The sequence below is a fragment of the Cavia porcellus genome, unplaced genomic scaffold (genome assembly GCF_034190915.1).
Source record: "Cavia porcellus strain 051 isolate PalLab524CR breed Dunkin Hartley unplaced genomic scaffold, mCavPor4.1 scaffold_2, whole genome shotgun sequence".
NCBI classification, from domain to species: Eukaryota; Metazoa; Chordata; class Mammalia; order Rodentia; family Caviidae; genus Cavia; species Cavia porcellus.
In genome coordinates, this window is record NW_026947485.1 from 22,351,031 (window position 1) to 22,365,885 (window position 14,855).

Here is a 14,855-nt window from a genome sequence, read left to right on the forward strand (position 1 = left end):
TGCATTTCCCCAAGCACAATGTGGTGACTTAATGACCAAGGGCTTCAGACAGAAAAATGGCAAAATGGCTGCAGTTTTTGAAATTAGATTTCTCTGTACATGCCTTCTTCATGGATATAACAATAGGATATAACAATAGGAAATATTTCTATGGGTGTGCAAAATTAAATTTCAAATTTAAGTGGGGCAAAACACATAACTTTTTCTTTTGATCCCCACTATATTGAATATGCAGTTTTTATTAATGTTTCAGACCCAAATGAAACTAACTTGTTAATAAATGAGAACAAAGAATCACAAAAATGATACAAATGATTGAAGATTATTGGATGCCTTCTTTTAAAGGAGACCTTCACCACTGCTGACATTCGCTATTTTCACCGAAGGGCAGGGAGGCTGCCAATATCACTTTTGGTTTTTCATGTGCAGCTTTTCCTGATGGGCACAGAGAAAGACTTCTCATGAGTAGGAACTAGATTAGGATATTAATCAGGAAAGTAAAGTGTCAAGTCTGCAAATCACTTTGTGCCATTATCAGATGAATCATGATTCAGATATGTTTCTCTGGAAGTTGGCTGCCGTTTTTAGACTCCAATCTGTTTCATTACTGAATATCAAGATAGCAATGGGAACTAAACTGTAGATTGGAGAGAAGTCCCTCTTCGACCCACAGCAAAATTCCTTCATTTATGACCTCCTCAGAGGCTTTAAATAGTATTTGAAATTTCAAAATAAAATTTTTTCTAAAAATCTTATCATCAGATCTTCTTTAAGAATATTACACTTATTTACCGCTGGCACTGTGGAACAAAAATATGTACAAAATAATACAATTTATAAAGTGGGGCTACACTTCATTCCCATTTTTGCATTTACATGCTTTCCCGCTTTTGTCCTGTTCTATACTGTGGTACGAAGAAGTCAGCAATCAGAAGAGCAACGTTTGTTCCATCCTTCAATAATACATGGTAACAGTAGAATCTGATAAAGGCTTGCATGTAAGAATCATTTTGTTATACATGAAGCTATTAGTTCCAATTAACACATAAAACTGCCAACCTAATAACAAATATCTGAAACCATGGAATTCTCTGGTATATTATATGTAAAATGATATTGTAAAGGATATAAAAAATGTTTTAACCATATTGACGTTTTAAAAAATAATTTTAAAAATTAAAATATGATTTTGTTTTATGTAGAAATATAAACAAGCATGAAATATATTAAAACAGTGGTCTGGAGATATAGCTCAGTGATGTAGTGCCTGTCTGGGAAGTGGAAGATCCTAAGTTTGATTTCCAGGACGCACAAAAAATAGAGAGAGACAGAGAGACAGAGAGACAGAGACAGAGAGAGACAGAGAGAGAGAGAGACTAAAGCAGAATTGAGTATCTCCAATGATGAAACTGTGAATACTGTGAATTTTCCAATATATAAAATTATTTTAGGGCTCATTAATTAATAGCATAGTGATGCAACAGCACATAGAAGATTTATCAGATTATATTGCTTTTGTACTTTATTATTATTGTCATCTATTTTTTGTCATTTTTCATATTTTCTACAATGAACATGTGCTAATTTTGGCTTTCTAAGTAGGTTTTTTCTTGAAGAAAATTAAAAGGAAGCTCGTAGGCCCAGGGATTTAGCTCGGTGGCACAAGTGCCTGCCTAGGAAGCACAAGCTCATGGGTTCGATCCTTGGTACAAAAAAAAAAAAAAAAAAAAAAAAAAAAAAAAAAAAAAAAAAAAAAAAAAAAGTAACTAGTAATGGCTATTTCCTTCCACTTCCACTGTTGGCTGGGAACTATTTGGAAAAAGAGAAACACCTGAGATGTGTCATTTTGAAGGATGAATCCTTTGGTGTCTTCTAATTTAGTTACTAACTGCAGATTGAAAGCTTAATGTTTGAGCCTTCTTGGGGCAACTTTCTATTTCAAGCAAATTGATATAAATGTTGACATAATATGAATTCTTAGACAGTAACCAAGATCTGTGCCATATCAGAAATAAATTACAATGGATCATTTGAAACCACTCCCATTTCTACAACTTATTTAGTACTCATTCCAAAAGGAAAATAATTAAAATAAATAAAATTTGCTTCTAGCAAATTAACAGAGTTGGAGGATATTACATTGAGAATATCCTTCCAGCTTTCTTCCTCAGTAGTATCTTAGTCTTGGTAGTTACCAGTTCAGCAGAGTTTGGTTATAAAAACAATTTTTTTTTTTTGCAATGTAGCTTCTTTTGTATGCTTATAATTTCATGCTGAGTAAAAATTTTTTTAAAACTACCAACCTACATGTTGGGTTCTTTAGTAATAGTGGTGATACTGGTAGTATTTTAATAATGCCTTAATCTACAAGATTGCCTAAAACAACATAAATTGTCAATTCTTTAAAAAAAATGTATTTATCATAGAACATAGTCATAGTAAATTCAGGCAATAAGGACAACTGTCAGGTCTGATTTCGAGGCTTATTGCCAAAGCCGGTCACTAACCTGAGCCTGCCCCTGTGTGTGCCCCAGGCATCCAAGTCCCTGCCTCAGCTTTGCACCTGTCCCCACATACTTCCTGAACTAAAGGTACACACGTATGTTGTGAACTTAATTCCACCTCCATGTCCAGTGCTTGCTTGAGCCAGCAATGCTATGTGGAAACATTTTATTTGATCCCATAGTCACAAGTCCTTATACTTAAGACACATCAAGGAAGGTCTTTGTGATAACTTTTCAAATCTAAAGATTATGTAAAGTTTACTTCGATAAGTAGGATGAGATTTTAGGCCTTTTGCAAAGTTAGAAGTAAATACAGTTGCATAAAATTTGGGATCTTGCTTATTAAAAAGGTGCTACATGAACTCAAAAGTAAATGCACACACACACACACAGAGGCACACATTTCACTAAACTTTTACCTCTCAATCCTGAAAATAATACTTTTGACATTAATCACCACATGTGGCTGGCATTTTTGATGTATCTAATATGTACAGTAGAAATAGACATAGCAGAACTCAGGATAATAGAACTAAAAGGTTATTCTTGAAATGCTTATTTTGATTGGAAGAGAAGTCATAGTTTTTGTAGGAATTTCATTCCTTTACTTCACTTGAATGTTTTGTGCATGCATAACTCAAAGTTCAGTGGCTTTAGTCTCTGACTCCAGAGATCACATGGGTAACATGTGAATGGAAATACGCCCTGTAGGTAAAAGAAAGAGGAATTTGGATAGAGATCAAAGATTTAACTTCATTCCACTCTTTCCTTCCACTTTTTTACTATCCCATCTAAATTTGGTATTTATGGGGCTTTTTTATTCCCAGAGGAAAGGGTGAACTTAAATCAGATTGAATATTTCTCCTTTTTTGTTTTCTTTAATACACGTGATTTGACTTGCTCAGTAGTGACTTTAGATCATTGAATTTTCAGTTGCTAGGAACCTTAAATATGAATAACATTGTGCACTGGCTTGATTTGTTAATATATATTTAAATTTATTACTGTAACATTGATTAAATTATCAGGGAATCTGTCTAGAATATTTAACAATATGATCAGCAGAAGGTTGTATTTGGCTATGATTTTTTAAAATTTTCTGGATTTTTAAAACAAATTTTGATTACTATTATGCAAAGCCCTACCTTCTAAAAACCATGACATTGGAAGTTAGAGTTGCAACAAATAATTTGAGACAAAGGAGGTACAAGCATTCAAAGAGCATATGAATAGTTGTAATGAATATAATCTCAAAATATAAAGTACAAAAACAAAACAAACAAATGAAGAGAAAGGGTACCATAAGGACAAATTAGGAGAAACAAAAAAGGCTAAACTAAATTGAGTGATTTCAAATGTCAGATACAGATTATAAAATAACTATGCTGAATGAAATTGGAACAAAATAAAAAAAAAAACATACGCACGGAGTAAGAAGCTATAAAAATGACTAGGAAGTTATGAAATATTCCCAAATAGAAATTCTATAATTCAACTACATAATCACTAAAGTGAATATATTAACAAAGGTGCTAAACAGCGTATTGAAAATATCTGAATAAAGTCTGAAAGATAGATCTGAATAAAAACACACATAACACATACAGAAAGAACTGGACACTCCAAGAATTTAGAAGACTTGAGGGAAGCTTTGAGTGACGTTGAGCATATATATCTAGTTGGAGTTTCAGAATAATAAAAGAACTAATAAGCAACTTTATTTCATGAAATATAAACACTTAACTAGAAGAAATAAATTCCTAGAAAAATATATCTTGGGAAGAGATAAAAAGCACTAGTAGCTTAAAATTCCTTAAAAATTCAATCAAGGTTTCAAAATCTCTTCAGAGAGAAGATAACACCCAAGTGGTCTTACAGGAAATGTCTCTCCCACATTCTAGTTTGGGTAATGAAAAAGGAGGTTCCAAGTGCATCAAAATTCAACATAGTTAATACAAGAGTGAAAAATTACAAATTAACTCCACTTGTAAACATAGGTGAAAAAAATTAAACAAGGCAATAGTAACACAAATCCAGTTGTATATTAAAAAGATAGTACATCATGAACACATTTTACTTTATTCCACAAATCCAATGATAGCTTAATTAGGACTATTAATGTTACTCACAATGCTACTAACTTATAGGAAAAATTCCACATATGTAGAGAGAGAATTAGATTAAATACAAAAATTAAAATAAAAACTATTTCAAACTAGAAATAGAAAACTCCCTTATACTGAATGAAAGAACAATAAGATGCCATTATGCATTCATCCATTTAGCAAATTATACCAAATGTGGGCCAGGATGGGACCAAACTGGAATTCTCATACACATTGCATTTAAGAGGAGTGGTTGGTAATAGCCTTTTGGCAATAATCTAGCACTACTCAGCAGATTTTAACTTAATAATTTCATTCCAGTTTTGTATATGTGCAGCAGGAGACTTGTATAAGAATATTCATGACAACATTACTCATAATAACAAAATCCTGAAATTTTTGTAATAACAAAAACACCAAATATCTTTCTGTAGGAGAGTAGATACTATATTCTATAGTCATAAGTTGGCCTATAACTACATGAATCAACAGAAGTAAGCTAAGAGAATGCCTGAGAAGAAGCAATTGCAAATGTGTAAAATCAGTTTTGTAAGTTTTAAAACAAGCAAATTAAACAAAGAAGGACAAAGGAGTTATAAAAATGAGTTTGTGGTCCTGATTTCCCATAGGGAGGAGGACTGATACTATCAGAAAGAGGCATACAAGAAGTCCAAAAGTATTGCTTTTTTTTAATCAAAAGATGAGTGAGCAAATGTTTGTTATGCCATTATGTTTTGTAACACTTAGAGATGTTACTTATGCTTTTTTGTACTTATCAAATATTTCATAAGAGACTACAAAATCTCTTTTTTTTTTCCTTTTTCCTTTTTATCGGTACCGGGGATCAAACTCAAGACTGCCTGCTTGCAAGACAGGCGCTTATGCCGCTGAGCTAAATCCCCAGCCCCAAAATCTTTTATGATAGCCAAAGTAATATGAGATGAAGTATAGAAAACTTCTATTTATTATAAAGTCAAGTGATAGAAATGACAAGCATAAAGTAAGCAAATAGGATAGTTTTCCTCCTTAACATTAAGTAACTTTCCAAGTGTTTAAATCTAGATGGGCATGGACTGTGCTGTGCGGGCTGCGCTGTATGCTAGTGAAGACTCTTGGTTGTGATTCTTCTTAGCTGCAGAACCTTGGACTTTGGTTCCCTCATCTGAAAGCAGAGATAATAGGATGTGACCTGTAAATTTAGGATATGGATATTAAATGAATTAGCACCACAGAGTGCTGTGAAAGAATTTGCAAAGAAAATGCTCAGTGAATGTCAGAGTTAGCTGCCATTTTCTCTTATTTCATACTCTGAAATGTTCTGTTTGTGTTATGGTAGGCTTTGGTCATTTGACGAAGCAACTGATGACACTGGTTGATGGACGTGTGGTGTTAGCTTTAGAAGGAGGACATGATCTCACAGCGATTTGTGATGCCTCAGAAGCCTGTGTCAATGCCCTTCTAGGAAATGAGGTAAGACTTCAGAAGTGCAAAAGAGTAGAGGTAAAAGCCCAGAGATGTATGCATGCATATTTTAAAAGTCTTTTAAAATCTCTGTGTACTCAGAAAGTGGAGTGTTGCTCTTACCATTAAAAAAGTAGGCATGTCTTCAGTAAGACAAGTATGTGTTCTTACTTTATCTGCTGTAACTTCTTCCCAGATATAGACTCCCACATAGCACTCCTTCCTATCAGGTTTACTGGCATAGCTACAAAATCATCAAAGATAACCACTGGGTAGATGACTGTTTTGCCTGCAGACCGGGTTAATTGAGTATTGAAGGGCTGGGGATCTAGCTCTCAGTGGTGCAGCACAAGCATGAGGTCCTGAGTTCACTTCCCAATACACCCTCCAAAAAGAGCATTTAAACATCAGATAAGAAATTAAACTAAAAAACATTTTTTGAGATTTCCTTAGATTATTAGTTCAGAAAAATAAACACTGCAAAAACATCGGTAAGTTTTTTGTCATTACTTCAGAATTTTCCATACTAAGACCTAGATACTGTTTACATCTTATAGGTGATGATAATAAATATCAGAAAGATCAAGAAACTCCTGAAAGTTCTGTAGCCAGAATGCATTAAATCTAACATTTGAACTGGAATCTAAATGGCTAAATGTCACCCTTTTTTCTTTCACATTACGTGACTAAATTGCAACACAGTTTTCTGAGCACCCCACAGGTTTCAGAGCCAGTTGTTGTGACGTTCATATCTAGGTCGTGACACTTTCCCGACCAGTTAATGGAAACTCAGCAAGTTCAGCAAATATCTCAGTTTGTATACATTCATTACTATTACCAATTCACTTATTTTTCATGATGAATATATGACAGTTTGTGACTGTTGTGTATTTTTGCTTCTTTTTTTCTGAATTTGAACTCTGATTTGATTTATGAAATAAATGTAGTATTGAAAAATATGAAAAATACGATGTGTCTTTAAATAAACACAATTACAGTAAAAAACACCCTATTATTAATCCTCCTCACACTATTCTCTCCTGCTTTGAACACACTTACCACATTGTTCTTGCTATTTTTGAAGCAGTTCTGAAAGTCTTTCTTTGTGTGCCTTTAGTTGTGTTTTCATGGCTGCCTAGGTTTCCTAACTCAATTCAGAACATTTACATTTGAGGGTCATTTTGACTTTGGAAGTCCCATGATGTCAAATCCAATGGATAAGGCAAATGAGGACACCATACTGTTTTCATGAGTCTGTCTGCCTTTCCATTAGGTGGCACTCAGCAACAGTATCCACTCTACTTTTTTTTTGTCTTTTTCATTTTTACTGGTACCAGGGATCAAACTCATGACCACATACTTACAAGGCAGGCCCTTATGCCACTGAGCTAAATCCCCAGCCCCTCTACTTTTGATCAATCCAGTAAAGACGCTCCTGAAGGAGGGTTTCCAGACCTGCCCCAGAAAGTGGCAAGAACTAGGGATAAATGTAGTAGAAGCAAAGGGGAATATTTTTAAATGAATTAATGAAAATGTGACTCTTACTGTAATACTTTAAAAACTTTAAACGTTCACTGTAGTTTTGATCACCTGTAGTATTTAAATTTTTTATTGGAGCTATTTTTAATAACACATTTCTTTGTCTGTTGTTGATAGAAGAAAAATACTTTTTCTTTTGTGCTTTGAACATTTAAGTTTTATGATCATCAGTTTCTTTTGTGCTTTGAACATGTAAGTTTTATGATCATCAGTATCTTAATATAGTGCTTTGACGTGACTATGTTGAAGTATTTATTAAAATAAGTATGTGCCATTTTAATTTGAAAGAAAAGTATTAGAGATAAAAGTGCTTGAGTGCTTTACTGTTGTATAATTTTATACAGCACAATATCCCAAAGGATGTAATTACATAGTGACTAGTATCGAAAACGGACTGCTATTTCATATCACACATGATCGGAGGTATTTAAAATTTTCTAAAATGTAAGTCTTTCTTAGGTTCTTAGGGATCAGTAATGTCAAATGGAATGCTGAGCTTTTCTTTTGTGGCAATGAAAGTGTGCCAAAATGCTATATCTATATTATCAGTTAATATTGGCTTTCTGTGCTTGCCCACCAGACTTTTTTTTTTTTGCACAGTCACATGTATTTTCAAATCACTTGCTCCATATTAAACACTCTAGAAACGTTTTAGAGAAGCAGGCTGGTTTTAATATTTGCATTATAAAGGCTTACACCAGATGTGCAGAAAATCCGAATAGGTTGTGGATTGTGGCTCCATGGATGATTGACCTGCCTAGAAAGAAATGTTACCCACCTACAAAAGTAAGCTACTTTTCCAACTATGTGGAAGGAAATTACGGATTTAAGTGGCTGTCTTTGAACACACCCATTCAAATGAAATCCTTTCTTTTAGCTCGTGTAATCGCTGAACCTGACCCAACTGTGTTCCTCCAAGAGTATATTTCCAGGGGAGACAGAATTAAGAAAATGACTGTGGTTCAGAGCAGATTCAGCTGTTAGGCCATACATATTTTTGAGAATTTATCTGACTAGACTTTGAAATGTGTACTTTTCTTTGCTTTTTTTTTTCTTTTAGAAAGATCAAGCCTGAGATAGAGAAAAAGAGTATTTATCATTAGTTAGTTTCACTCCTGTACATGAGGATATAGAGGTTGCTAACAGTTCCAGGAAGTAATAACTGAAATGGTTGCTTTTGGTCACAGTAACTATTAACTGCAATTCTCTGGATATCTTACAGTAACTTTCATCTAGTTATTATAATACCCTGGAAAATATTTTGTCTCTTTGGTTGGCTATTTTGAATTGCATAAGCACAGTGTAAATGCATTTTTCATGAGCCAAATGAAGGGAAGTTTAAATACTGTATATCTTTCAATATTTTTTCCATTAAGGCTTCTTAAGGATATCAACAAGAATATAGATTTCCCACAATATTCTTAAGAGTAATAAATGAAGTTGGTATATTGAACAGTGAAAGATAAACAGTGTTGTATTGAGTCTACTAGTATGCAGAGGAATAAAGCTAAGAAAAAGAATGATTTTTAATGAAAAATGGAAGAAAAATATGTGTTGTACATTATAATTCATTTGAAAAAAAGGAAATGAAAATGTAATGCTTGAAACAACTAAAGAAACAAAGATTACTTCTCACATTCACTGACAATATAATTTATAATCCAAGGCCTGCTTTTTGGTATTTTTTTCTAAGCTAAATGTCATCATGACTACATTGAAGTTTTAAATTTCATTCCTTTAGAAAAAAATAATATATAATACATATTAAATGTACCTCCCCATTTAAAAAAGTGCATGCATGCAGTTTTCACAGCAAGTTTATATGGTAAGCTCTGGATAGGAAAATTAAAAAGACATATTTCAGATACCAATTATTGCAATTTCAAATCTCAATTTTCCTCCAAAGCCCCCTTTCAAGTGATTAATAGAGCAATTATAACTTATTATCTGGGATTTCACTTTTACAAATAACAAAGTGTAGTGAAGCTTAAGCTTGAAACACTGGCAGAACTGACTCTGGCTTCTCAACATTGAACAAGCAATTGAACTCAAATTAGAAAGGTCAAGAAGGGCCTTTTTGAAGGACTCTGCACTTTGTCAGATGTATTTATTCATGTGCAGAGGATTAGAATTCATAAACATTTTGCCAGGTTTTTTTTGAATGCTATTTCTTTTCCTTGTTGTTCTTGGCTGGGCTATGTCCATACAGTAAAATACTACTTCTTATGGCTTATTATCAGCAAAATAATGTATATTACATAACCCAAAGGAATTGTAAAATCAGCAAAAATTATTGCTTTCATGTCTGAGTGTAGATACCTAGATGGGTAGCAAAAAGCTTGGTTTTTAAAAACTCAAGTTGACTGTCACACCCAAAATAAGTATATTTTCTCTTATGTTTATCATGAAAGTGATCTATTTAGCAAAAATATTTAACTATCTTTGAAGAAATATATAAAAGGTCAGTCAAAATAATATTCTACTGGATTAAAACTAATTTGAACATCGTACCGGAAATTCCTAGAGGCATCTGATTTTAAAAACTTACCAGAAGTCCATTGTTTTTTTTTTCTTTTTTTTTTGGGGGGGGGGATCAGCATTTAGAACGTAAATATATCAGTCCAATCAGTGTATGAATATTTTTGAAGTTCTTCAGAGAAGCACTTAAAAGCAACAGCTTGGGGTCTGCAAGAAATTGAAGTGAGTATCTAAATGAGAAGAATCGTAAGGTTGCTTGAAAAGCAGGAGTGACCCATGTGTGAATAGGCATATAAATTTTAGGGTTAGTATAGAAACATGTGCGATGTTTCCAGAGAATCCAATTTTGATTATTGTACTGGGACTGGCTAGCAAACAGTGTCACAGTTGCTTTAAGGCCAGTTTTGCCTACTGTTATGCAAAGCCAATTAGTGGCACCCTGGGTTGCTTCCTCTGAAAAAAAATTTCTTAAGAGGTGAGAAAAGCTTTAGCAGTTGCCATTCCTATGGAATCTGAAAAGAAAACATTGAAAACCTCCAAGTAAGTAAAGGAAAGAAGAGAACAGATAGCAGTAGAAGCCTTAGGTAGTGAGTTGAGAACATGGTCATTAAAAGACCACCTGTCAAAACAGGAGGGAATAATGATAGTTTTAAGCTTGTTGAAAAGAGTATAGAAGAGTATAGTATAGAAGACCCGAAAGCTACTGAGAGGTGCTAGAGCATGTACTACTCAAAGCTCTGCACCTACACTTGGAAATGCATGTTTTCCCTTGATCTTCCTCACTCTTTTTTTTTAACTTTTGCCTCTGATTTCTTTTTCCTTTCTTTCATTTTCTTTTTCCTCCTTTCCTTTCTTCCTTTTCTCCCCCCGCCCCACCATTTCCCGCTCTTTTGAATAACTACTCTTGCCTGTTGAGTTGCTCAGTGGCTTTCATTTCACTTGGATTTCACAAACAGTGGCTAAGCATAGTGACTGTGTTGAGAATCTTTCTAAAATGACTTTTTGCTCCAAAACTGCTGAAAAACTCTTTTGGATTGATTCTAAGATGTGTTGACAACCACCCCTGAGGTGAACTCTTGAGATGTTGCTGTCCAAGTGGCTCAGCGAGGGTTTGTTTGCATTGGATTTTGAATAAGCAAGTTGTTTAGCCATCTTTTTCATCCTTTAGATTATGTATGGCTGAGGCTTAGTCCATGGGGGAATGGGTGTGAATCTGGGAAAACTTACAAGCTCCTAAGTAGTTGCAATTCATGAGTAGGAGGAAACTAAACGCAGGGAAAATATGTAATATGCCAGAATAATGTTTTCAGAGAACTTCTTTTAGACTTTGAAGCCTCTTTGTATTCCGAAAGAGAATGTGCAGATAATCTAAAGAGAGTAAAACTGTTTTGAAAAATTATTACTGGGAGATAGTTTCCAATACAGATATGGCTTATGGTGCTGCATATCTTATATCAGTAATGCTTGTGAGCAGCTGAACCATCTGTCTCAGTGAACACAATATGAATCATAAGTGTGTGGATAATTCAAAACTCCATCATGAAGATCTGTCTTACTTGTCTTTAGGTTTTTTTCAGAAGGTGCTAAAAGGAAAATGACATGCTATAGCTGACTTTTGATGGCACAATTGTCTGTATCGTCACTAAGTTTAGTGCCATCACAGCTTTCAATTACTGTAAAACAGGCTGTGGTGGGAGTGTTTACACCACCAAAATCAGTAAGTGCCAAATGAGGGCTGTTTTTTAGACATTTGGCTGCTAAACATTTACCAGGACACTGCTGCTACATAATATGGTGCAAGTATTCTTAGCAAAAAGTCAACATTGCAGGGGAGGAATGTAGTACAAAAATCCCTGTATTAAGACAAAAATGCAATAGATTCGAAAACATGAAAATTAGTAGATTAAAGGAAGAGGAAATAAAAACAAATAAGGGGAGGAAATATTGAGGACCTGAGAAAATGAAACATGCATATTTATTTTGTGTAATTATCAAATTTTAACTTGTTTGTTGAAATGGGCAAACAACACAAAATTTGGGGCATAAAATGTGAGCTGAACTATCATTATGACAACTGATGTCCATACTGTGTGATATGTTGGGAAGCTACAGAAAGGCCTAAAAAAACTTCCTTCAGTGTCATTAAAACTTTACTGTTCAGTGTAAAGTGAGACATCCACTATGAAATATACACAGAATCTGCCAAAAATTGTATACAAACTAAATTTATTGAGACACCATGAGATTAATACAAGTTGCCTTTGACCTTTGCAATTATAAGAGATGTTCAAAGTAGTGACCATTGGCTTCCAGATGTTTATTAGTATGTTGGATAACCTTGATCATTGAGATTTCTGTAAATGCATTTTTAATTCATTCTCTGAAGGTTGGCAGTATAGCAGATTTTCTATAATATACAATGTCATAGAAGGTCCCCATAATAAGGGTAACACCGTCTATTGAAAAAACATCCTTCAGCCTCTGTTTCCTAGATTTGTGGGATTACAAGAGTGAGCCACCAAGCCAAACTATTCGTTATCTTCTTTACAATACACCGTGATGCTCTCTCTCTCTTCACTTTTAGGTTTAATTTTTATTTTTAGCTGGTCATTGCCTGAAATGTTTAATTAATCATTATGTGCAAACTTTTTTCATAGGTAAGTGTCCTGGTAACTATAGGATACTCTTTGGATTTGATGGAGAACAGAGACATTTCTTCATAATTGTTCTTGCATTCATTGGCTAGTGTATTTTGTAACCTACATTTTTCTAAGCCATAATCTTCTTGGATAAGACTCAATTGATAGAGTAATAACAACAGTAATAATTTTAGTGTGTGGTCTTTGTTTCTTCTTATTTGAGGGGTTCCTTTTATATCTCATATAAACTGAATGGCCATGACCATTTCTTTGCATCTTGGTCCTCTTATTAGTCTTACAACATTTTTTTTAGACTTATCTAACTTTCATTTACCAGAAATTTTTCTTAATTGCTATACTGATTTCATCCTTCATTATCCACACATAGGTAGTGTACATATTGAATGTAAATAACCTTGATCGTTACTACAATGACTTGATTGTCAATAGATTCTGCCCTGATTTTAGTTCCCCCTCCACACCCTATTTGGTCAAGTACATTAGTAATCTAAAACAAATTGAAAGAGTTATTTTAAGGACTGACTCATAAATCAGAATTGATAAAATTATAACCAGATTTACTTATGCAATCAAATTAAACATATACAAGTAGACAATTATTTAAATGAGAGTTGAATTTTAATCACCAATCTCTCCTCCCTAAAGAATTGATAATAGTTGATCAGCATGAAAGTTCAAGTTTATAGCACAGTCTCCTTCCCCTACCCTTTTGGTTTTGATCATCATATTCTTCCAAAGTTCCACAACATCTTTGATTCTCACAAGTGAAAACTTTTTGCATTTTATTTGAGTGACTTTAAATGTCATGCAGGGGCTTTCATTTGTCCCTGTAAGTGAATTTTGGCCCATATCTATGAATGTAACTCAAAATATAATACCAATAAACTGTAAAGCATAACATCATACAGAAAACTGTACAAATATGTATGTAAAATTCAGTGATATGTTGCTGCAAGGTCACATATGTAATTGTGAATCAGGTCAAGAGATGGAATAATGTAAGCATTTTAAAAGACCCCATGCTCCTTTCTCCAACCAATACTCCCTTTTCTTCTCTGAAAGTAACTTCTTTAATTTCTAGCATTATAATTTAATTTGCCTGATTTGAACTGTATACACAAGAAGCCATACAGAATATATTCCTTTGCATTTAACTTCTCATGATTAACATTTTGCTTGTAAGACTCACTACTTTTCACTGCAGTTAGCTATTGTTTATTCATTTTTCTTTTAATGTAGTATTTCATTGTAGTGAAAGTGCTATAGTTTATTTGCACGTTTTACTTTTGATGCATATGAGGTTTGGAGCTATTACATACAGTGCTGTAGTGATAGTTTATCAAATTGCTTTCCTTGAAATAAAAACTGAAGCTGGGAAGATGGCAGATCAGTAAGCAGCAAAGTAAAGAGCCTCTCTGAGAGAAACAGCTCAGATGCTGAAATAAAGCATCCTGGAGAAAATCAGACAAAGGAGATGGATCCTCTTGACCCAGGAAGAAACTAAAGTGGAAAAAAAAGAAATAAAAAGGAAACAAAAACGTGGATCGAAGGCTGTAGCAGACACACTCTCACCAGAGCTGCTCCCATTGTGTATGAAATGCAACAGGAATCTGAAGATGTGCAGTTGGGGGTTGGTGAGCCCAAGGGCCTCAGCAGGAGAATGCAGTTGCAGGGAGGAGCAGCAGAGCTGAGAACAGCACCAGCTCAGAGATCTACAACAGCTCCCAGTGAGTGTGGGGAACTCCCAGTGAGTCCTCCTGCGGGAGTGCCCTATGGGCCAGGTGACATTTTGGAGTCGGGCGAATAAGCCCAGAACCAAAACTGCTGTGGCCTCAGTCAGCCACTCCTAGCACAGAGCAGATTGGTGAGAATTGCTTGGACTGAGTTCCTCCCCTGTGTACGATCCAATAGCCGAGGACGAGGTCTCCCTGAAGCTATCTCTAACTGACCCCATTCATGTGGCACACACTAAAGTAGTGAAGACTCTTTTTGCTATTCTCAGAAGGGAGGGGCAGTTGACCAGCTCAGAAGAGAGGGGCCAGCCTGCCCCATTCCTGCTTGTACTTTGGTGGTCACTAGCAGACTGGGGAGGTTAGCAATCCCTAGCC

The 14,855-nt window shown here is 34.5% G+C and overlaps 1 protein-coding gene across 19 annotated transcripts in view; it reads left to right on the top strand.

Annotated features, from left to right (window-relative positions):
* Positions 1–14,855, top strand: part of Hdac9 (histone deacetylase 9) — an 849,535-nt gene that overhangs the window by 791,485 nt on the left and 43,195 nt on the right. For all 19 annotated transcript variants that reach the window (XM_063233991.1, XM_063234068.1, XM_063234058.1 and 16 more), the window contains one exon: positions 5,946–6,079. In XM_063233991.1, coding sequence (XP_063090061.1) covers positions 5,946–6,079 — 134 coding nt within the window. The remainder of the gene's footprint in view (positions 1–5,945; positions 6,080–14,855) is intronic.